The 24606-nt window shown below is 39.8% G+C and overlaps 1 protein-coding gene across 5 annotated transcripts in view; it reads left to right on the forward strand.

Annotated features, from left to right (window-relative positions):
• PLCB4 (phospholipase C beta 4) overlaps positions 1–24606 on the forward strand; it is a 423595-nt gene that overhangs the window by 318453 nt on the left and 80536 nt on the right. For all 5 annotated transcript variants that reach the window (XM_049651129.1, XM_049651127.1, XM_049651128.1 and 2 more), the window contains 7 exons: positions 5602–5710; positions 10293–10503; positions 11927–12020; positions 14923–15002; positions 15453–15537; positions 18268–18358; positions 20083–20178. In XM_049651129.1, the coding sequence (XP_049507086.1) occupies positions 5602–5710; positions 10293–10503; positions 11927–12020; positions 14923–15002; positions 15453–15537; positions 18268–18358; positions 20083–20178 (766 nt within the window). The remainder of the gene's footprint in view (positions 1–5601; positions 5711–10292; positions 10504–11926; positions 12021–14922; positions 15003–15452; positions 15538–18267; positions 18359–20082; positions 20179–24606) is intronic.

Here is a 24606-nt window from a genome sequence, read left to right on the forward strand (position 1 = left end):
CACATTCCTGTGCCACCGTTGCTCAAGTTGCCTTGCTTTGTTTCCTTAACTCCTTCCTCCTCTCCTTTATTTTTAAGATTTATTGTTTTATTTCTCTCAGCTTCTTCATGCACTTGGGGTCACTGATCATCTTAAGTTTTGGTGAGATGGGCAGGAATATCTTGCTTTTTGCTAAAGAAGGAAGGCCTTTTAGAGGCATGGACAAAATTTACATCATTAGTTTGCTGCTTCCTAAAAACAAGGTCTCTTGCACACTCTGGGATGAACTGACACCCAGCCATCTGTTAAACATGACAGAGACTTTTCTATGTGTGTCACTGTGAAAATAAAGAGTTCTGAAGTCTTGAGGTTAGGTGCTGCATTCATGGGCTCTTAAGGCTTTCCCCTTAGGGGTTGTTTTTGTAAACCTACCCAGTAATCACTTGCAATTCTTGCAAGTCTAAGATATAACATTAAATATTAAAAGATGTAATCATCCGTACATTCTGCCATCCAAACTCTTTCTTAAAATGCTATTAGTTGATAAACTTTTATACATTGCTATCACAGGGGCCATTAGCACTCATTGGTTCTTATATTTTCTTCTGTTTGGCTTTTCATTCACAGTAAGGAAGCACCTTTAATTTTGAAATGGGACAGATGGAATCAGTGGGATTCTAGATTTTGTTAGATCATAAAGACTACAAGATGGTCCAGGAAAGTGTGCAACCTTTATTTTTAATCAAACTGTCTGCCTGAATCTCTTCCTTTTCTGTCCTAGTGAACTGAATTGGAAAGACTAGATAGAAATCTGAATGTGTCCTTGAAGAAGTTTGTGAAACTTAGAGAACATTCTGCCAGCTCCTTGCAACCTCTCTTTTGAGTCCTACAGTGACCCCCTCTTCTCTCTCCAGAACCAAAAGCACCCTTAAGGTAGAGCACCTTTGAAACCCATAATGAAAGGAGACAACATTGACTCAAGAAGGAAGCAGGCATTGCAGTGTAAGGGTCTATGGCTCCAAAAGCTTAGATCTAAACTTTTTCAAAATTCCTTAGCCATATAGTGTCAACAAGCCATAATTCAACATTGTATTAGAAGCCCCAGATTATGCAATAAGATAGGAAAAATAAATGAGTCTACTGAATACAAAAAGATGAGGTCCTACTCATTATTTGCAGATAATGATTGGGTACCCTGAATATCAAAAACTGTCAATTAGAAAGCTCTTTGAATAAGAGTTCAGCAAAGTAACCAGAGAAATGACTGATAATGCGAAAATCAGTAGACACACACACTAGCATTAACCAATTAGAATAGGTAATAGGGAAAAAAGTCATGCTGCCTCCCACCACTTTCCAGCTTGTAAATCCTTTTACTCCTTAGATGAAATTTTATGTTCAGTGTGCTAACATGTATCTCCAGGAAGCTGTAATGATAAGAGAGACTACTGGCCACTTACTACCTTGGTCACCATGTAGGGGGGTTTGTACCACCCCCTCCCTATCCATGTCATAAATACCTACTGGCTTTTCATTGGTAGCTTTAGACCTGCTTCTCATCTGCTTCTCAGTATCTCTTTATTCATTGCTCCCCAAAGTGTGATCTGTGGACTAGCAGCAGCAGCATCCTGTAGGAGCTTGTTAGAAATGCAGAATCTTGGGTCCCACCCAGACCTACTGAGTTGGAATCTGCATTTAACAACATCTCCAGGTGATTTGTCTTTACCTTAAAGTTTGTGAAGCACTGTCCTAATAGATTATCTAGATTCCTTCTTGGAATGCTTAGCATGAATGGGAAGAATGTGAGAGCGTCATATACCTTCTGTTACTTCTCCATAATGGATTTAGTCATGGAAATTCACGACTCAGATCTAAAATTTTGCCACAGCTGTGTCTCTTGGTCCCATCAGTGGACCAAGAGAAACTTTTCCTATTTTTTGAAAATAATAAGCCAGAGTCTGGGAGAGCTGGTAGAAGGGCCCACTGTGAGCTGCCATTTGGTTAGATACTGCTCCCAGCTCAGGTCTCTATCTGTGGTGGGGCTGATTCATGTCCCTGAGCTTCAGTTAATTTCACCTCTCTTTGCCTGTTTCCAATAAGAAGCTAAATTGATTTCAGTTATCTTCATTATCTCACAAAGATGATAACTGAGAGGGCAGGGCTACAGAATTGGGAGATGCATGGAGGGCTGGAGAGAATAGATCAAAATGAGGAAAAGAGAAAAAAAGTCTTAGATGACAGTAATAATCCAGAATTAGCTTTATTGTTGCTAGTGATCTGCACCCCTTCCCCCTCCCCCCGACCTCACACCTATTATATGATTACCTTAGGGCTAAACCTACCTGTTTCTTTGTTTGTTTTTATTTTGCAGTTGAAAGAATATAGGAAAGGGCATGAGATCTCTTTCCATTGACAATGTCTTTATTCTTGAATACATAGACACAGAAAGAGAAGGAGGTGTTTCTTAGTCTTATGGGTAAGCCTACCCTTGCAAATTATTCCTTCATCTTCTTATATCTCTTCTGAATATTTGTTGTCAACATCCATCTCTCCCAATTCTGTTGGGATAAAGCCAATGGATGCCTTTTCTCAATAAGAGTAAAGACATAATAATTGAGTAATGATCACTGTCTCCCCATTCACACGGGCACAGTTCTGTGATCTATTTTCAGAGGCTGTTGACATCACTTAACAAAGCTCTGGACGTCCAGGGGTGAATGTCCTAGGTACACTGCTTCCCCTGAATCCCCACTGAAAACAGATGATCCCTCAGAGTTGTGAAGCATTTTCCACACTGTGCTTATGTCCATGTGGAACTCTTCTGCAACCTTATTACTCTGAGGTCACCTGGAAATTATCTTTTCCCTCTTTGTTTTTTCATATAAAAATTATAGTTTTGTGACTCTAATGCAAATCTTATTATTTGCTTCCTTGTCTTGGATTATCCAGAATCCACCGTGCTTCCTTTTTGAAACATGAAAATTTTAGTGAAGCAGACAGTTACGTTATCTGGTGGAGCAGATGCAAATACAAAGGCAGTTTCATACTGTCTGCTTTTAATGCTTATTTCCTGCAAATTTACAATTAGGGGCTTATGATACAGCCGTATTAGGGCTTGGTTTTCCTAGCTTTTGCTTCTGACAGGCAGGATGTTCTAGTGGATATCATGCTTTGGCACTAAATTTTAAGACGGTTTAATAAGAAGGACATCTCAAACATTTAGCATTCTATCCTTGCAGGACTTAGGTGTTTTTTTTTGGGGGGGGGGGGCGTATTGTTGTTGTTTTACTCTTCTGCAAATATGTTAAAATGCATACTTTTACACATTAGAACAGTGTTTCTTAAACTTGAACACGTCAAAATCACCTGGAAAGCTCATTAAAACACAGATTCACAGGTTCCACCCCAGAGAATCAGATCTGGTAGGTCTTTGGTGGGGGCTGAGAGTCTGCATTTTAACTCCCAGGTGCAGGAGATGCCACTGCTGCTGCCATCAACAGATCACACTACAAGTATTAGTCACACAGGGCTCATGTGCACATACACGCATATAAAAAGTACAGAGGAGCATCTGGGTTTCCTCTCCTTTCCCTAACTTAATCTCTTCTCTCCCCTCCAGTTTACTCTGTTCTTTCTCTCACTTTTTTAATTCATATGGATTTGCCCCATCATCTCCATGAGTCCAGAATTCCTACCAACGAGCACATCTTTAAACCAAAAGCTTACTTTGAACAAAGAGAAATCCAGTGGCCAACCATGAGCATAACTGCAATGGAGTCTAAAAAGGACCTTTACCTCCACATCCATCTTCTTCCGTGCTGTTATTTACAGGGACGGGAGAAGAAATGTGCCTAGAAAGAGCTTTTTGTTCGTTCGTTTTTTTGTTTGTTTTGAAAACGATGCATTCTCACCAGAGGGGTGGTGCTTGTCATCTCCTTGAATAAGTGGGCTCCAGAGTTGCATGATGCCCATCCGTTTCATAAATAAGATTGTAGCATGCCTTCACGTGCCTGGCATTCCACGGTCCACCTCTTAGTTTCTCTCTGCATACCCCATGAGTTTTGTTTCTTATGGTTTCAAGGCCTGTTGTTACTATAACAGTTTCTGCTCTAGCACATGCATGGATGTGAGCTGTTATGAGCTGTAATTTCTTAGATTACAACAGAAGCATGCTTCATTGGGATAAACTGACCAAAAGATAACAATTCCTTTTGAGTTAACACTCTTAACTGGGTGAAGAGGTGGGAGGACCAGAATAGGCTAGGCCACAAGTGCTTGAAGAAATTACATCATATGTGTTCCGTTGGCCAACAACATTCATTCTGTGTTGCCCACTTTTTCAAACGTTCATTTCAAAACAAATGGGGAAGGGAAATCCATATGAACTTTGAACAATTGTTTCTTAAATACTTCTCAGTACTGTTTCTCAAAGTCTGTGCATATATTTGGGTAAAGAATTATTGTCAAGGTTCTACCTGTTGACCAGGTTTCTTTGCTCACATCTGCTTATCTGCCATTATTTCCACTGAAATTATATATTTGACATATGGCCAGGGTCACAGTGTTTTGTTCTCTGATCCACGGTGAACGATAAGGAAGTTTAATGGACCCACTGTCTCCAGATATAGGCCCGCAGACACAAATACAAAAGATTATAGCTGAGTCAGTAAATTGGACTTTTTTCACCACTGCTATGAAAATTTGGATGTCAGAACTCCAGAAATAGTATAGCTCCTGGTGCCCCATGTACTACCATGAGCATCCAGGTGTTGCTTTGAAAAGCATGGTATTACCAGCATCCTCATTGCCTTAATCATTCATGGACTGCCCCCCGCCCCATCCCCAGAGAGTTTTTTCAGAGCAAACGGAGTTCTAGTTCATAGTGAAAAAGACTTTATGAACTACTGATATTCAAATACAGATTTTCCATATTGTCGATAATGTATACATATCCTTGTGCTGATTGTCATCATTATTATAATTTGTTCGATTTGATAAATATTTACTCAAGAAAATGAAGTCTGCAGACTGCCCAAGAAATCTTTTGTTTATGTAAAAAATATATATATAATGAAAATGAAATACTAACCTTAGGGATTTTAACCTTATGGGTTTTTTTAGCCTTAGGGTTTTTTTTTTTCTTTTTGTTACTGTTGCTATTGTTTTTCTTTTTTAGGCACTTAAATTAGTGTGTTAGCTATTTGAGTTATTTGGGTTTTTTTTTGTTTTTTGTTTGTTTTTGATTTTGTTTTTGCTTCCCCACCCCACCCAAAGATTTTTTTATCTCACTTTTTGTAGATATGCCAAATTTTTTATCTGTGGTATGGAAACTAGAAGACCGTACAAGTGACATGCACACCATTTTATGTATCCTTTAGCTTTTGAAGGGAAAAAAAAAAGTATGTTCTATATTCTCTCTCTAGTTCAGTGAGGGAAACCAACAAAGCACTCCCAAATTTGGACTTTTTTGAAATATATTTTAGGGACAGTGAAATCCTATCTTTGTTAACTATAAATGTGATATTCTAAATATATCTTATTTTAGAAATTCTGTCCTTTAGTGATGTGTCATGCCCAAGGGTGAGAAATGTCAACCTAAATGGAGTTACTTTCTCATCGTAGCATCAGCGAGACCCTCGACTGAATGAAATTTTGTTCCCATTTTATGATGCTAAAAGGGCAATGCAGATCATCGAGATGTATGAGCCTGATGAAGATTTGAAGAAAAAAGGTAACACAAGTAAAAGAAGAGAATTTTCTTTATTAAAAGTAAAAATATATGCAACTTTAAACATTCTTGGATTTTTAGTTAGACATATCTTTAAATGTTTTGGAGCTCCCTAGAGCCAAGGATTCTTAACAGACTGATTTTATTTTTTTTCCTGTTCTGAGTCAGTATAAATTTTACTTACATCAGAATTTGCTCATGTTGCCTGAGTTATAAATGTTAAATTCACTGTATTAAACACATTATAGTGATGTTCTCCTAGTGAACTGTCTTGTTTTCTATCTTTAGTATTGCATAATGCTTAAAATGCAGTAATGCCCATCCAGTCTCTGTTTGCAATCCTGGAAAGAATTTCACTTCCTATAAAATGTATCCCTCCTGTTTTCCCTTTTTTGTTTTGCCAAGCCAAGTGAATTTTAATACATGATTTGGTGAGCCTTCTCATCATTAGGCTTCTGGTAGAGAAGACAAATGCAACTGATATGAAATTAAATAGTCAGAAATTAATTTAGCAAATTATTGGGGTTTCTGAACGTTTGCCTCCTTCAGTGAAACATTGGAAACAGTGTGCTGTCCATTCCAATATTTGACAAAGAAAAGGCATGGGCAGGAAATTTAAGATCCATCTCATAGCAGTGGGAAGCACCCTCCAAGGACGGGAGAGATGATGCTAATTTAACTGGACAGGAAGTCCTGAGACAAGAGATACCTGAGCTAGAGCCTCAGCTTTGTGTCCCAGTAAAGAGTTGAAAAGAGATTCAGATTCAAGTTCTTTCCCTCCCATGTGCCCATGAGTATCATGGCCTCCATTAGTTCTTTTTTTCTTTGTATCTCAGTGAATGTGACTGAAAGGTTTATATATTCTCTGGACCCACATAAAACCTGTGGATACACTTGCTGGCCCACCACACCCCGTGACCCACCCTGGATATTTTTCCAAGTCAATAGAGTTTTCCCTTGATTGAAGATGTACACTTAAACTTTCTGCTAAGGCCCCAAATACCTACTTTCAGCAAGAGTGCTTCATTACTTACCTCTTTGCCAGTTTTCTGAGTATTATCATTTCTGCTATATCACATGGAATTAAAGTAAAAGGAGGGGTGCCTTGATAGAAAATACAGCCTTTGCAATTTTGATTTGATTCTTGTTACCCTGTCACTATGTGACCTTGAGCAAGGGACTATATTCCTGGGCCTCAGCTTCTCTGCTTGTAACTTGTCAGGGTTCATTCAGTCATTCAACTAGTATTTAGCCCCTCTGCCTTCATTTCTTAAAGTGTATAGAGGGCTGACTGGGTGCCAAGCACTGTGCCAGATGTTGAGGATTCAAAAGTAAGTAAGGCAGTTGTGATCTGTTGAAGGACAAGGCCCAGAAGTTCCTTGGCAGTGTGATAAATGTTATGCTAGAGATGTGTCTTTCATTATTTCTAAAGTCCTAAAAGTCCATGAAATTACATTGACACATCTAAAACTCATAGCTTCATCATTTCACAAATGACAGAATCTAAGTTTAAAGTCTGTCATTATCAAGTATGATTGAGAATGTGGTGCACAAGGCATTCTTAGATATAAACTTCTGGGAGGAATGTAAATTGGTCTAAATAACCAGCTAGAATAATACTTTGGCAATAATTGTAAAATAGAAGATAGGCTACTCCTACCTCCCAGCCTTTCCACCTCCAGGTATGTACAATAGAGAATCACCCATATCTTTCCCAGCCCTGGATGTCAGAGGAAGTGCACTCATCCAGGCCAATGGCTTACATTTCTTGTACACATATAGCTTTCAAATTCTCCACTCATAACCTCTGACTTCAACTACAGACCTATGATGGAAGTCTCCATTCAGATACTAAATGGGCCTTTCAAATGTATATGTACAATGTGTTTTGATTCTCCCTGCCCAAAGACCTGTTCCTTTCTCAGCCTGGAAAATGGTATCATTATTCACCCAAATCTTCAACCCCAAATTCGTGGAATCTTCCTTGACTTCTTTTTTCTTTCACATCACTTCTGATCCATCAGCAAAACCGACAAGATCTAGCCTCAAAATAAGTCCTGAATAAATCACTTCTCACCATCTCTGCCTTCATCAGAGTATCCAAGCCTACATCATGTCCTCTTAGACAATGCCAGTTGACTTTTAACTAGTCTTCTTTCTACTCAGTGGCATAGAGTTTATGCTCCACACAGCAGCCAGACTAAACCTTTAAAAACTCAATCCAATCACGTTATTCCATTCTTCAGAACCCGCCAAAGGCTTCCCAACACAGTAAAATCCAAAGTACTTAGCAAAGGGGCGCCTGGGTGGCTCAGTCGGTTAAGTGTCTGACTTCGGCTCAGGTCATGATCTCCCGGTTCACGGGTTCAAGCCCCGCATCAGGGCTGTGCTTAACACAGCTGTGTTTGCCACAGCTGTGTCAGCTGTGCTGACAGCTCAGAGCCTGGAGCCTACTTCAGATTCTGTCTCGCTCTCTCTAACCCATCCCCTGCTCACACTCTCTCTCTTTCTCTCAAAAATAAATAAACATTAAAAAAAAAATTCAAAGTACTTAGCAAAGACTTAAGTCCAACCAATGTAGCTTTTGGCTTCCTCTCCAGCCTCATTCCCAGCTACCTGTCCCCTCAGTCACACACTCCTACATCAAGGTCTTTGCATTTGCTGATCTTTCTACCTGGGATAGCATTCCCCAAGATGTGCATGTGACTTGCTCCCTACCTGTGAATGTGACCTCACAAGGGCTTTTGCTAGCCATGTATCTAATAGAGCATCCTGGTCATTCTTTATCACCTTCATTCCCTGCTTTCTGTTTCCTTCTAACACTTGTATAACATTATATTATACTTATACTTATTTGTTAATTTATTTCCCATAATATGTTTCATGAAGGCAGGGCTTGTCTGTTTCTCCCATCACTTTATCTGTCTCAGTGCCTTAAAAAGTATTTGCTCTTAGGGGGCACCTGGGTGGCTCAGTCGGTTAAGCCTCCGACTTTGGCTCAGGTCGTGATCTTCCTGTTCGTGAGTTCAAGCCCTGCAACGGGCTCTGTGCTGACAACTCAAAAAAGTACTTGCTCTTAGAATGGCTGTGTGCCCAAGGAGGGCTGCACAAATTTTTATTGTAGTATGTTTTTATAGTTAGAAATTACCTAAATATCCATCAACAGAATAATGGACAATGAACTAGTATATTCCTACACGGGCCTACCACACGTTACACGTGCCCACCACAACGTACTACTACTATACACACTACTATGTTATTCAGGGAAAAATAAATCCTCAAGAGCTGAATAAGTTCAAGAAAATATAAAAAGAGCAAGTTGCATATGCAAATAATAAAATGTCTTTTATATAAGTTTTTAAATATTCACAGCTATCCATTGTTAGAATAAACGCATATGTAGTAAAGTTACAAAGCCGTTTTAAGAATGTTAAATACAAAAAGGAATGGTTGTCTACAAGGGAGCAGAAAGAGGGACTGGAATGGAGAGCAGGGACACAGGGTGCTGCAAAGGCATCTGTAATTATATATTCCTCTGAGAAACGTAAAGCAAGTAAGGTAAAATGTTACGAAGCTGTGGTGTAAGGGTCCATAGTTATTTATTATTTAATACATTATTATGTTCTTTTTTGCAAGCCTGAAATCAGTTCATAACTTGCAAATGCTTAGCTATAAACAAAAAGCTGAGGCAGTTGATGGTTGACAGAGTAAGAGATAGAGAGAGTTTTGTTTTGTTTTTTAAGTTTATTTGAGAGAGAGAGTGTGTGTGCACACATGCATGGGCCCAAGTGGGGGAGGGGCAGAGAGAGGGAGAGAGAGAATCCCAAGCAGCCTCCACGCTGTCTGTGCAGAGCCCAATGCGAGGCTTGAACTCAAAAACCCCAAGATCATGAAGTTGAACGTTTAATGGACTGAGCCACCCAGGCACCCTGTGATGCAGAAATATAAATTGCTTCTCCTGAGAAGACCACAGGGACCTGCCCTATATCAGAAAAGTGTGACTGAAATGAACAATGGGGCTCTTGGGGCAATATTTCAATGCCTACTGCGTACTCTTCTCATCAGTCCCACACCCTATTTTGTAGGAGAAATGAATTGTTTAAACCCAGAAAGGCCATTAATTTCATCTCCAGTCCAGTGAGAACAGTAGTGCCCTACAGTTGTATATTTTCTACTTTTTTAGGAGCCCCTCTTGTAGGTATTCTCATTTACCATTCAGGACAATCCTGGAAAGCAGGTGTGGTCAGTATTTATGCCCATTTGACAGAAGAGGAGGTTGAGACCCAGGAACATAAGGCATGCGTGATAGAAGCAGAACTGACAAAGGTCCCCTTGACCCCTGGTCGCCACACCTGGAGCTGTGCTTCTGCGCTTAGGGAACCATGTGCTTCTGCCGTCATACCTACAAAAGCCACCTGCCTGTGGAATGCATTAGGTTCCTTGTAGTGTGCAGCTCTGTTCAAGTTCTGAAGGATAAAAGTCCTTGGGGAAGAGACTGAGAAGAAGTTTTTACTCCTGTTCAAGCTGTCTCAACTCTGTATTTCAGAGCTATATGTCTACTAACTCTTGTTTTTTCCCCTAGGCCTCATATCAAGCGATGGGTTTTGCAGATATCTGATGTCAGATGAAAATGCCCCTGTCTTCCTGGATCGTTTAGAACTTTACCAAGAAATGGACCATCCTCTGGCCCACTACTTCATCAGTTCTTCCCATAACACCTATCTCACTGGCCGACAGTTTGGTGGAAAGTCTTCCGTAGAAATGTACAGACAGGTTCTCCTGGCTGGTTGCAGGTCAGAACCTCAGGACACCTCTTTTTTTTTTTTTTAATATGATGGCTTTCCATTTAATTTACTTTTTTCTAAAAAATAGGAAGTATTATTCAGTGTGAAAATTTTGGACATTTTTCCTTTTCTTTAATAGATTACGTTGGTCACGTAACCTTGAAAAAGAACAGATAATCTCTGTTCCAGAAAGCTCTGGAATTCTCCTATGGGCCAAAAGATATTTTTTACTATAAATTTTTAAATATCCCCCCCTCAAGGGGCACCTGGGTGGCTCAGTCAGTTGAGCATCTGACTCTTGACTTCAGCTCAGGTCATGATCCCAGGGTAATGGGATCAAGTCCTGTGTCAGGCTCTCCACTGAGCATGGAGTCTGCTTAAGACTCTGTCTACATCTTTCGTTCCCTCTCCCTCTGCTCCTCTCCCCAACTTGTGCACTCTCTCTCTCAAAATAAATAAATAAATAAATATCCCCCTCAAAATTGAAGGAAAAAAAACCCTATTTTAAGAAGTCATGCTAAGTTTCTTATGGCCAGAAGCAGTAGCAGATTTAGCTTTACTTAATGTTAAAAGTTCTAAAATGCCATTCTCTGAGAATATTATTGAAAATGGTTTTCCCTTTTATAGAAATTGGCAAATATTTGAGGTTTAAAATACAGCAATAATGCTAAAGGTGAAAAATAAGAAACTCAGTTACATTATAATTTTTTTTTTTGTTATCAATAGCTAGTACCTTATTTTTAATGACCGTTTTTTTGTGTTTGGAAATATTCTACAAGAAATTACCTACATCACCACTTCTATCTCTGAATACCTGACAAAATGAGAACATTTTCTTTCATGGCCAAAGCAGTATCATTTCATCTAACAAAATTTTTAAAATTATTTTTTCACATCATTTAAAACCTAGCCTATACTCAGATGTCCCCAGCTGTTCCCAACTGTCCTTTGTTGTAGCTTTGTCACAACTGGAATTTCATTCCCCGACTGATTGTTATATCTCAAGTTTGTCTTAATCTCTGACAGTCCCTTTTTAATGACACCAACTCAGTACAGAATACAATGTGATTTTAACCCAAAAACTCCATGAAATAATCATATTATTTCATTCCATTTTCTACTTACATATTTTTTAAGTTTATTATTTTGAGAGAGAAAGAGAGCATGCAAGCAGGGGAAGAGCAGAAAGAGAGAGAATCCCAAGCAGGCTCATGCTGTCAGTGCAGAGCCTGATGTGGGGCTGAACCCATGAACCAGGAGATCATGACCTAGGCTGAAACCAAGAGTTAGATGCTTAACTGACTGAGCTATCCAGGTATCCTCCATTTTCTACTTATATAAGAAAACAACTTATTTTGATGTCTGTTCTTTCAGTTTGCACACATTATTTTATGGTAAGGGTTCAATATTGTAATTTCACTCTGTTGCCCAGATGTGTTGAACTTGACTGTTGGGATGGAAAAGGTGAAGACCAGGAACCAATAATAACTCATGGAAAAGCAATGTGTACAGATATCCTTTTTAAGGTAAGTTTTAAAATCACATAGCTGTAGTCTTTTCCAGATTATTGTAGAAATAGATGAAGTGGAGAACACAAATTATTCATTTTCTCAAGCATTTTACTTTCATATTCCTTTCCTCTGGTTTTGAAGAGAAAGTCAAGAAGAAATGCTTTCTCTACTTAATAACACCATGAGGGTCCTACATAATGAGTTTCTCTGCCAGCATCCCCCTGATTCTAATTACTTTAAAAAGTCTTTCATTTTCTTTTCTGTTTTCTTATTTTGCATTATTTCTGAAGGACTTAAAATTGGCATAAAAAATAAATAGAATACAGAAAATAAAATAGATTCTAAATAGCGCCTATAAGAGTAATAAAGTAAATGAGGTTAGAGTTTATGAGTGCTCAATAATAAGTCTATAAACTGCCAAACCATACCACAAATGGGCCCCAAACTTTCTAGAATTCAGTGCAAGGAGACAAACATAATTCACAAGATTCAGAAAATAGAAACAGGGCTGTTGGTCCAAAGAAGTTGTTCCCAGTCCTGATGCCAGAGAGAAGACTTTTCCCCATGGACCCTCAAAGAGGAGAATCTACAGTTACATAAACAGGCATTTCAGTATTGGCCTTCTGGTGATTTCTCTGTACAGTTTGAAGGTTGGTTTCTTAGAATGCTCCTTAATATGCTCCATTGATAGCCTGCCAAAGGACAAGTTAAAAAAATGAAATTCCATAGTTGGCCAGTGCTGTGGTTGGCCAATATTCAGGTACATCCGTCTCTGTCAGTTTCGTGTAATTTGGAATAGTTATTTCAACATCTGCAGCATTGGTTCTCAACTCAGCATACGTATGGAAAATCACCAGAGGTATTTATAAAAACAGATGCCTAGTCCGTATACCCATAACTTGATGCACACCATTTCTCTTAGCCAGATGCTGGTGAATTTTGAGCAGCAGTGAATTCGAGATTATGCTCCATGAGTAGGAATTACACTCCCTGAGAAGTACCAAGGGTATATTCAAGTGGGAAGCCATGAGTTTGCACAGCCAACCAAATTGGGAAGGGTTGACATCTTCTTTAGAGATTTAAGGAGCCCAATAAGGAAGCTTAGCTAAAAAGAAGGCTATTTCCTTTCAGTTTGGAGGTGAGCAAAGGAGAACCCATGAAAAGAGCCAAAATTCTCCTCAAGGAGTAATTCTTGCTCAGCTCAAATGGACAGTCAAGGTCATAGACATTTTTACCAGGAAGAGACTTTAAGCAAGAATAATTAATGAACCACCTTAGCCATAAGTGATGAGGTTTTGGAGTGGTGGTGGGATTCAGAGCCAATAGCCAAGAAAGAATTCTTGAGACATCTTTGGTGCAAAAAAGGTGATTTTATTCAAGTACATGAACAGGACCCATGGGCAGAAAGAGCTGCCTCCGGACCATGAAGAGAGAGTGATTACATACTTGGGAGTTGGGGGGAGGTAAAATTAAGGGGAAGATTCCAAAGGATTTTCATTTGCTAAAGAAGACTCATGGGATACTGGAGGCTTAGCTGTTGTCAAGCTAAGGTTGTTTTCCCTCTAGCAAAGCATTAACATTAGGACAGTAGGGAGTTCCTGGAGAACTGTTACACTCGCCTGCCTCAAGTATTTGTCAATGGCCTGCAGGTTATAAGGAAACATAATTTTATATGCCATTTCCTCCTGCCTTTGTTTCCCACATCAGTAAGAATGCTCACTAAAATACTCCCTGGTTTATCTAACCTAAGGCATTATTGTTTCAACTGGACTTCCGGAGATTACTATTGTAAAATATTTTCTCATTTAACTGAATGATGCGATTTTCCCTGTGGTTAGCTACAAGCCAGTTAGAATGTGGGGAGTTTTACCAAGTATGATGTTCTGGTTGTAGAAACATTAGTTTGAGGGGCGCCTGGGTGGCTCAGTCGGTTAAGCGTCCAACTTCGGCTCAGGTCGTGATCTCGCAGTCCGTGAGTTTGAGCCCCGCATCGGGCTCTGTGCTGACAGCTCAGAGCCTGGTGCCTGTTTCTGATTTGTGTCTCCCTCTCTTTGACCCTCCCCTGTTCATGCTCTGTCTCTCTCTGTCTCAAAAATAAATAAACATTAAAAAAAAATTAAAAAAAAAAAAGAAACATTAGTTTGAAACCATGCTTTCTAAAGCCGAGAGCAAGACCAGCCATCTGTGGGAAGGACATGCTCAGCACATTCAAAGGTTATTTCAAATGACCAAGCTTCTAGTTCAGGGAGGGACATCTAGAACACCTGTTTTACCTCACATGTTGCTTGACCATGGAGAACCCCCACTTCCTGGTCACCTAGCCCTCCAACCACTTTCATCAGGCTAATAGGAAACAGGGGATGTTGTAAATGTCACATCAGTTCACAGGAATCTTCATCAAATTAATGAAATGTAGCCAAGGACAGACTCCCAAACACAGAAGAAAGCCAATAAAAGCCTCTGTTAATCCTTAGGTTATCACCAATACATTTCTCTTCTAGGCAGGAGAGGTGAAAGAGTGGTCTGCTGTGAAAATCGCTGTACCAAAACCTCACCTGCCCTTCAGCAAGAAAGGGAAACTCTGAACCTGTCTTGCCAGATTATCAAGCAAGAAGCCAGCATGTGATTTAGATGAAATTTCTTGTTCGTTACTAGCCCCATAATTTTAGAGAAGTCAGAGAGAGCTTTGCAGGGGAGAGAAGGGTCATTAACCATAAACTGGTCCCTGGGCTCTAACGAACCACAAGGGGACTCCACGTGTGAAAGTAACAAGATGAATGGGTTCTCCAGGTCTTATTGCCAGAATTGACTTTCTGAAAAGCTCAAATTAATAGTATCTGAATGGTTTCAGGTGCCTTAATTGTGTTGTTGTTGTTGTTGTTTGCTCCTCTCTCATTTACACTTTTTATCTTTAAAGGATGTTATTCAAGCCATCAAGGAAACTGCGTTTGTCACATCCGAATATCCTGTAATTCTCTCCTTTGAAAATCACTGCAGGTATAAGGGTGCAATCTCCTCTAAGTATCTACTACCCATTCCCCACTCCTGCTCTCCATCTTTTTAAATAGCTGAACAGTTTTGTGAAATAGTAAGGACACTTGTTCTTATGCAAAAAAGAAAGAGGAAAAAAAACAAAAGGTCAGAGATCTGGACACCTTGTTCAAGGTTCCATTGAGTTGGAAGATTTGGCAGTGTACTTGATCTCAGACTTCATTGAAAAGCCATTTTTTATTCTGTGTACCAGCTCTTATTTGGGGAGGCAAAATCTACTTGTTAAACTATACCAGTTAAAGTTCGTGGTATATAACAGAGCATCTCCCTTAGCCGTAGGAAGACAAGCATGTACTTTGCAGAGTGGGAGTTTTTAATCATCTAGGAATGGATGTCTCTCATTCTTGGACTGTTAATGGATGTTTGAATTTACGAATGCCAGTTCTCTCTCTCCAGCAAATATCAACAGTACAAGATGTCCAAATATTGCGAAGATCTATTTGGGGATCTCCTGTTGAAACAAGCACTTGAATCACATCCAGTATGTATTTTTAGCAAACTGTATTTCTAACCTGAATGGATTTGTTTTGAAATTCATTTCTAAAGGGTCAAGTAGTGCTAGAGGACTAAAGATCTTCATATTTATTTAAATTAATTGATACAGAAAGCTGTTGTGCTTCAGACAGATGTGAAGAGAGAGACATAAAATAAACATGTAGCCCAATTTAATCTGGAAGGTCTCAAGGTCTCTATGGTTTCTGAGATCTCTGTCCTAAAGTTTTATAAAATGCCTCCTGGAAGAGAATCTATACTCAGCAATTGTCCTTTAGTTGGTTGCATGATAGGATCATCTATAAGGAAGATTAAAAATACCTTTGCCTGGGACCCGCTCAGAGATTCTAAGTTAATTAATCTGGGTAAGGCCTGAGCATGGTGTTTTTAAAAAAGCCTCTCCAGGTAAATCAAATGGAAGACCATTGTGGTGAGAACTCCCTAGATGGAAGAAGTCACAAGAGTCTGAAGTCCAATGTCCCAACTCCACAACAAATACTTGGAAAGTGTTAGACATGCATTTTTGAGTTTCATTTTTACACCTGCTGATTGCTTCATAAAGCAAAGAATTTTTAACCTGTGGCCCGCAGATAGGCTTTGTGAGGTCTGTGAATTCATTCTAAATTGTGTACAGTTTTGCATTTGTTTTTGTTTGTTTGTTTTGTTTTCCTTCTTTTGGTATATAGTTTGATTCCAGAGAGTTCATCACATTTTTGCAAGGGTCCATAACCTCCAAAGTGGTAAAGATCCACTGTCACAAGATGGTATGAGTAGGAAGCAAGCCAACAGGATGAAGTATAAAGTACTCTGCAGTAGTGGAAAAAAAAAAAAAACTGAAAAAAATATAGGACATGAGGATATTTGCATCCTTTGCACCCACCCCTGATTACCTTCAGCCTACTGACTCTGCAGGCTGCCTGCCCCGCATCCTTGCAACCCTCCCTGTTCCCTGCACACTGGCCTGACTTGCAGCTGCTTGTGCCTGCAGCTTTTTGCATGAGGTGCGGTCCTCTGCTCACTGGAGCCTGCTCTGCCCGTGTGTGAGAGATGGGCCTGAGGTGCTAGAGACCAGACAGCCCTCCCGCTGGGCCCCTCACACCTCCCTCAGGAGGGACCGCTCAGCAGCACGTTCTTTGTTCTGCACCGTCTGCCAGGGCTCCCCAGGGGACCACACTCTGGCCCCCTCAGTGATAAGTCGCCTCATAACACCCCCGTGCCTGCTGGGGCACCCCCGTGCCTGCCTTCTTTCTTTCACTTTCCCACTCCTCTGTTGGCCCTTCCTGAGGCTGCCACCCAAGTAATCTACAGGTATATTCACATCCTTGTCTCTGAGACTGATTCTGAGGGAACCCAAACTAAGAAACAGCCCTGTTTAGTTTTATTTTATTTTACTTTATTTCATTTTATAGTTCATAGTTTATTTATTTTGAGAGAGAGAGAAAGAGCACAAGCGGGGAAGAGAAAGAGGGAGAGAGAGAACCCCAAGCAGGCTCCACACTGCCAGCACAGAGCCCAGTGTGGGACTGAATCTCATGAACCGTGAGACCGTGACCTGAGCCAAAACCAAGAGTCGGACGCTTAACCCACTGAGCCACCCAGACGCCCCTTATGTTATTTTTGTTTTATGTAGACCCTCTGTTCACTTTTCTGATTGGGCTAAGGTGTTTGCTGCCATGGAAAGACCACCATATTCTTTATGGAATGATATGCACATTCATGAAAGGTGTTGTGGGAAGCATAGGTAATACACGTGGGAGTAAGACCTCCCTGAACTAAATGTCTGCAGGAGACATAGAGCATAAACATAAAACCACAGCTAAAAAGGAAGATGGCCTACAACCTATTGAATATTTATTAGAGATATCCAGGTTCAAGAGAGATCGCTAGGGAATAGACAAGATTCAGCAGGCTTCTGAAGGAAGCAGAATATGGGCAAAGAGCTTTGAGGCAACACAGACATGGGAAGGCACAGTGCCTTGCATGTAATAAGTAGTAGAAAAATCACTTTTGAGAAAAATGAAAGGATGCATGGAAGAGATGGGTGGGTGGATGGGTGGGTAGGTATGTCCATGCATGGATGGGGGAAGGGGGAATGGATGAGTAGATATGGCACAGTTATGTGGATCAGAGGTAATAAAAGAAAGGACATCTCCTTTGCAGACATAAATCCAAGTAAACGAAACCACAGTAGAGGTTAAGTTTCAGTAATTAAGACCACTCCCTTCTTGATTCTCTTATTGAACCCACACAACCACAATCCCAGGTATTGGGGTTGCATCAGTTTACTGAGCAAACAGGCTTACTAATACAGCCCCAACACTTGAGGGGATCAGGGGAGCCTCTCGACTTCTGCCTGGGAAAGCACTTCGGACACCAGCTATCACAACGATCCCGTGTACTTTACCCAATACATAAAAAGAGCAAGACCTGAGGCTAAGCAGGAGCCCTTCCCCCAACAGCACCCCAGGTCAGACCCAGGTCCCACTGGGGAAGGCGGAGTGGCTGTGCATATCTCTGGGAGACTGGATGTCCGGTTTGCAGTCTAGGGCAAAGTTGCATGCAGTAGGCTATTTGGGGCTGGGGAATGAAAACATAAAAGTGTGCTGACTGCCATCTAGTGGACATTGGGCTGTATAACACTGGCTTCCATGCTCATTCTGGGCTGGGAATGAAACTAGTGAAGCACATCATTAATTCAGCCTTTTCTGTTTATCTCTAGCTCGAACCAGGCAGGCCCTTACCATCCCCCAATGACCTCAAAAGAAAAATACTCATCAAAAATAAGCGGCTGAAACCTGAGGTCGAAAAAAGTAAGTCAAAGACACACATCAATAATGAGGCATACACTCATTGTGTTTGGACAATTCAGCTGTCTGGAGTGAAATAAATTTTCAAACCACTGATTTAGGGGACGAAAGGGGCACAGTGGTGTTACATATACTTTTCATAGCAAAGTGGCCACGTGTATGTTTAAGTGCATTTTCCACATCAACTCGTTCCTGCAGTGGGAAAAGCATATTCATACATTCATAGGATGCAGGATTTGGAGTGATCCCAAGGCAAAACGAGAAGAAAGTGGAAAGAGGCATTTTAGAATTTATCGAGATGGAAGGAACTAGCATTTTATCATTTTATATGCTCTAAAGTCTTCTTCAAAAGTTACCCTTTGCAGTTTGCCTGTGTGAGGTTTACATATCTAGGGATCCTGAGTGAATGTGTGAATGTATATATGTGTGTGTAGGGAGAGAAATGATTTTATGTAGACATTTTCCCTGGAAATATTGGAAAATATTTTCTTTTAGCCCATCTCTTAATTGAGTGAAGCATTAACTAATGGTATGATCGCATTGTATTTTTACCCTAGGTATTCTAAATTTTAAATTATAGTGCTTATAGTTTATTACAAAAGCAATAATACCATAGGAGAATGAAAACAACAAAGGAAAACATAAGGAAACAATAAAATAGCACTAAATTATATATTTTACACATACGTACGTGTACTATAGACACATGTATATGTTTAGACGTACATTTTTCATATCAGTGGGATCATGTTAAATATACTGATTTTTTATTATGTTTAACTCAACCAATTAAGTATACTTAAGTTCATACTAAAGTTACAACTTGCTAACTATAATTCTAATGTATGAAACACTATGCAGAATTTATTATGTGGGATATGGTACCATGTGACCAGTCCCAACTGATGGATGTTCATTACTGTAGAAACGACAGTGACAGACACATGTCGGTGTTCATTTTGTACATTTACACAGCTTCTGGTTGGAATCCATTGATGCAATTAGAGTTGGGTGGCCAAAGCATATACACGTTTTATACTGTGATTTACCTTTGTCTTTCAGAAAAATTGTACCAATTTACATTCTCGCTATAATGTAGGAGGATGCCTGCTTTCCAGGGATATTCTTACTGCTGGCTGTTGGCCATGTTGTATGTATATGTGGCTGACTAGGAGAAGGGAAATGAGACTTGAGTTTTTTTGATATTTATGTTTTTGGTAACTAGTTTCTTTGTATATCACCATTTATAATATGCTTCTACATGTTTTCTCGTTTTTAAAATTACTTCATCTATCTTTACAGACTTATCAGAGCTTTATACATGAGGATAATTGTCTCAGATCTGTCACTTGCAGATATTTGTTCCTGAAGTTTTTTCAGTCGCTTGTGCACGTCTCTTTTCCGTTGCTTCAATATCTATCACATTCAAATGATGCACCTTTATTACCAAGCCTTAACATCTTTCTTAGTGACTGAGCCTTCCTCTCAAACTTATGACCAGAACTTTGGAATTTCACCCATGCTCCATTAGTTCTTCACCCTGTGTAGACAGTGTGGTTGTTGCAAGTCCCTTGAGACGTCCAAGCAGCGATCTGCTACGGTCTTAGGAATGTAGCCAGTGGGAGCCCAGACAATACATTTCCTTCTCAGTGTCGATCTTCAAGCTCAGGCTTTGCAAGTGATGGAGCACCTGTCACCATCTCCTTTTTGTTTGTTTTTAATGACAGAACAGCTTGAAGCTTTGAAAAGCATGATGGAAGCTGGAGAATCTGCTGCCCCGGTTAACATCTTAGAGGATGATAATGAAGAAGAAATAGAGAGTGGTAAGTTGGTTTTCTTTTAACTTAAGTGTCACAAAAATAGTTTTAAAAAAAAAGTTCATTTTTAAGCTCTACACCCAACTTGGGGCTCAAATTCATGACCCCAAGATCAAGAGTTGTGTGCTCCTTCAACTGAACCAGCCAAGTGCCCAACATAGAAAATTTTTTTTTTGAGTTTATTTATTTTGAGAGAGTGAGTGAGTGAGTGAGTGTACAAGCGGGGGAGGAACAGAGAGAAGAGAGGGGGAGAGAATTGCAAGGAGGCTCCACAGCATCAACGCAGAGCCTCATGTGGGGCTCGAACCCATCAACTGGGAGATCATGGCCTGAGCTGAAATCAAGAGTCAGTTGCTTAACTGACTGAGCCATGCAGGTGCCCCCAAAATTTTAAGATAAGAAAGGAAAGAATTTGTCTCCATAGACTCTCTTGGATAATGTGAGGGTTTAATTTCTAGTAGTCAAGGATGTATTTGTACACCAAGCTTTAATCTTTTTTTTTTTTTTTTTGGTATTTTTCCCAATGTTACTTCCAGTTTACCTAGGCACTAGATTTTCATGGCTGAGTCATCTCCCTTCCTGTTGTGCCTTCAGCTGCTCAGCAGAAATTCACAGCCAAAGAATCCTTGCTGTAGAAGGCAAGGGGTTGGAATAAAAAGAACATTTGGCAATCCCTTCCTGTAAACAAAAACATAAATGTCGGTGTTGTTAATGATGATAATAGAAGGCAAGTTAAAAGGAAGGGAACATGGGTAGAGACCCTCAGGTAGATGATTGGTTTGTATGCACACATGAAATGAACTGGAAATTCAAAGCTAATATTAAAATTTCAAGTTCAGATTCCTTCAAATCACCAGCTCACCAGAATTATGAATAGCAGTAGATAATTTTAGCAAAGGTAACCTTGCTTAAAATAGACGAATATTTGCTACTGGGGCCATATAGCCATAAAACCATAATATAGGGCCATATAACCCTCATGTTTGATTTTAAATGGGTCCTTTGAAAGGGTTGGAATATTTTTAGAAAAGTGTTTGTTTATTAGGTGGTATGAAAATTGATTAGCAAAATGCTTTGGCCTTACATTGTGTGTCTGTTGATTGGACACTGCCTTGGATTTATGTAGTGGTTTGAGGCTAAATAATTTAGACACATGCAGAAACTCTCTTCAATTACTCTATAATATCTGAAATAATGAGAGTAGATTTTAGGAAAGCTTGATATTATAAGTGAAAATCTGAAAGCTGTGAGAATTAATCTCGGTAATAAAGACAGCTTAATAAAGATGGCTTCCTGTGGAACTGACTTCATAACGATGGTTTGTGTTGCATGTCCAAGCCATGGGTTCCACTCCACTCCCAGAGAACAGTCATGACTTACTTTTCATATGTTGTATATGGCAGGGAGTTTCTAGGAGGGCAGAAGTATCTGGAATTATTTAATCGATGACTGCTACAATTATCTATTACTGTGTAACAAACCACCCCAAAATCTAGAGGCTTAAAATAACACTTTATTTCTTTAGTTGTGTAGGTCATCTAGGGCTCAGGTTGGTGCTTCTCCCTTAAGTTTCTCATGCATTTTCAGGCAGATGGCATCTGGGGCTAGAGTCATCTGAAGGTTCACTTGGGCTGGTTGTCCAAGATGGCACACTTGTGTGGCTGGCAGTTGTGGTGAGGAGCTTAGGGTCTACAGACCAGAGCACCTCCATGTGGCCTTTCCATGTGGTTTGTCTTCTCAAAACATGGTGGCCAGGTCTTTTTTTTTTTTTTTAATGTTTATTTATTTTTGGAGAGAGAGAGAGAGAGAGAGAGTGTGAGCGGGGGAGGGGAAGAGAGAGAGGGAGATACAGAATCGGAAGCAGGCTCCAGTCTCTGAGTTGTCAGCACAGAGCCCGACATGGGGCTTGAACTCACTGACTGTGAGACCATGACCTGAGCTGAAGTCGGATGCTTAACCAAGTGAGCCACCCAGGGGCCCCAATGGCCAAATCTTTAGATGAAGCATCCTGAGACCCAGTGTCCCAAGAGGCAGAAAGCAGAAGCTGCTAAACTTAAGAACTGTGCCCACAACAGGCACATCATCATTTCCTGTATATTTTATTCATCAAAGCAAAATTAAGGCCCACCCAAGTTTGAGGGGGGTAGGTGAGTGGCAAGATCACATTATACAAGAGCAGATATTCTTGCAGCTGTCTTTGGAAAATGCTATCAACCACAGTGCCTATTCTATTATCTCACTTTTTCTTTTGCAAATAATAAGCCTAATCAAGATTTAAGAATAAAATATTGAATATTATTTCAAAAGGTCAGTAAAATACTTCTAAAATTTGAAAAGATGAAAAATATGTAAAATGAGTTCCTTAACTCAGGTTAAGCTTTATAGATGGTAGTTGAAAGCATGTCAGACATTACTAGATTGCACAATCCAGTAAAACAAACTGCAGAATAATAGACTAAATTAACAAGGAAATAATATGAATAGCAACCACCATTGTTGTGCCAACTGTGAATGTGGCGGTTTACATCACTGCCTTATCTAATCCTTGTATGGTCCAATGAGACCGGTATCATTACACTCCTTTTTCAGATGAGGAAGCTGAAGCTTAGGTAACGGATTCTGCACATGACCCCACAGCTGGTGAGCAATGGCATTATAGTTCAATCCCAGAATTGCCTGACTCCAGGTTCAAGACCTTTTGTACCTTATAATACAGCCCTTCTAACATACAGGAATATGAAGAGAACACCAATATGCAAAATTGTTGTTAAATTGTTTTAAACAAAAAATGTAACTGATGAAAGTCAAAGATGTGAAAATTTCCTGAACACACAAAATAATCCAAAATGAGGGTCCTTTTGATTCCACTTATCATCCATAAGGGTACTTCCCATCTTTTATGCATATGTTAATGATTCCTACAAAATATTTGGCTCTAGGGGCTCCCATGTTATTCCAAAAAATACTTGAGATTTTGATTAAATGTTAACAAATGATATTGGGACATGTGGGGGATAGCGTACATGTAGAAAATTGGCTGAGAGGACAAAATCACCCACTTGAATTTCTCTTTCAGGGCATAGAAGTTTCTGCTGTGCCAGTTATATTTATGATTCTTAGGTTCCCTCAGTGATACCTGGCTTAATTCTGGTCAACCAGTTGACTATAATTACCCTGGTGTCACAGTATGATCCTACTATACATGAATGACTAGACTCTCTAATTTAAATACTTCAACACAGCAGGCAAGAGGAAGCCAAGCATAGTTCAAGAGTAACCCTGCCGGGAGGCTGTAAAAAAATAGAAGAGGCTCTTAGTCTGTGAGAACATTTCCCCACTTGTTAGGCTGGATTTAGATTCAGAAGGATTCGTGGCTTCCAGGACTGTAAAACGAGCAGTGAGGAATGCCAAAACTGGATGTGGTTGTGGGTATGCCTCTGCATTCTTGCACACTCAGGGAATGGTACCATTCATTCACACACCTCTTTTAAAGTCAAGTCTCTACCACTTGTATGGACCACATTCCTTGACTTCACATAGTTTATATCTGGCTATATGAACTGGTTAGACTATGAGATATATGAACTGGAAATTTAATGGTGGGAAGTTTCAAAGTCTTGGTTATAGACTGTAAGTCACGGAAATTCAATGGTCATGGAAACTTAGCATCCTGTTAAAAGCATTGGCTAAGAATCCAGAGAAATATAGGCCCGTATTTTACTCTGTGACCTTGGTTTTATAAATCATATCTCTGAATCTATTTCCTCATCTATAAAGTGGACACACTGGACTAGATTTTTTAAAGACCTATTCCAACTTCTTAAATCCTTTTTTTTTCTGCCTAAGGCCTCTATGACCTACTTTTTTCTTTTTTTAATCATCTGTCTCCACGGTATCCATGCATCCGAATACCAGTTTCAAAACAGGAAAGTGTCTGTCTCTCTTGTCTCACTTTTTTCCATGTCTGAAATAATACTTTGCAAAAAGAAATTCCAAATCTAAGGTATCATCAGTTGAAAGACACCATTATTTTATTTATGACTAAGAAAGAAAGATGCTTCCAATTAATTGTAAAATGTCATTTTACAATTGAAAACACATTATAACATCAGAAATATTAATATGTAAAAAAATGCATCTTGCAACTGATGATGAGATAGTTGTTCTTTTATTCTTGTTCTGGAGTTCTTTGCACATTTTAAACATCTAAAAAAAAAATCTCCAATTATGGGTCTGCTTCCCACTCTGCTCTTGGGAGTCCATTCTCAGAAATCATTTCACTGTTTTTGTCCAGGAGGGGTCCCTCGTGCCCTGTGTTGTGACATGGTGGATTTGTGTTGGACTTGTCCTGAGACCTATGGGTGTCTCCTGATTCTGGCTGGTTTTTAGGCAGATTCCTTACATGTGAGCTTTTAGCAGAATGGCGATCATGGG

This window comes from Panthera uncia (genome assembly GCF_023721935.1).
Source record: "Panthera uncia isolate 11264 chromosome A3 unlocalized genomic scaffold, Puncia_PCG_1.0 HiC_scaffold_11, whole genome shotgun sequence".
Classification (NCBI taxonomy): domain Eukaryota; kingdom Metazoa; phylum Chordata; class Mammalia; order Carnivora; family Felidae; genus Panthera; species Panthera uncia.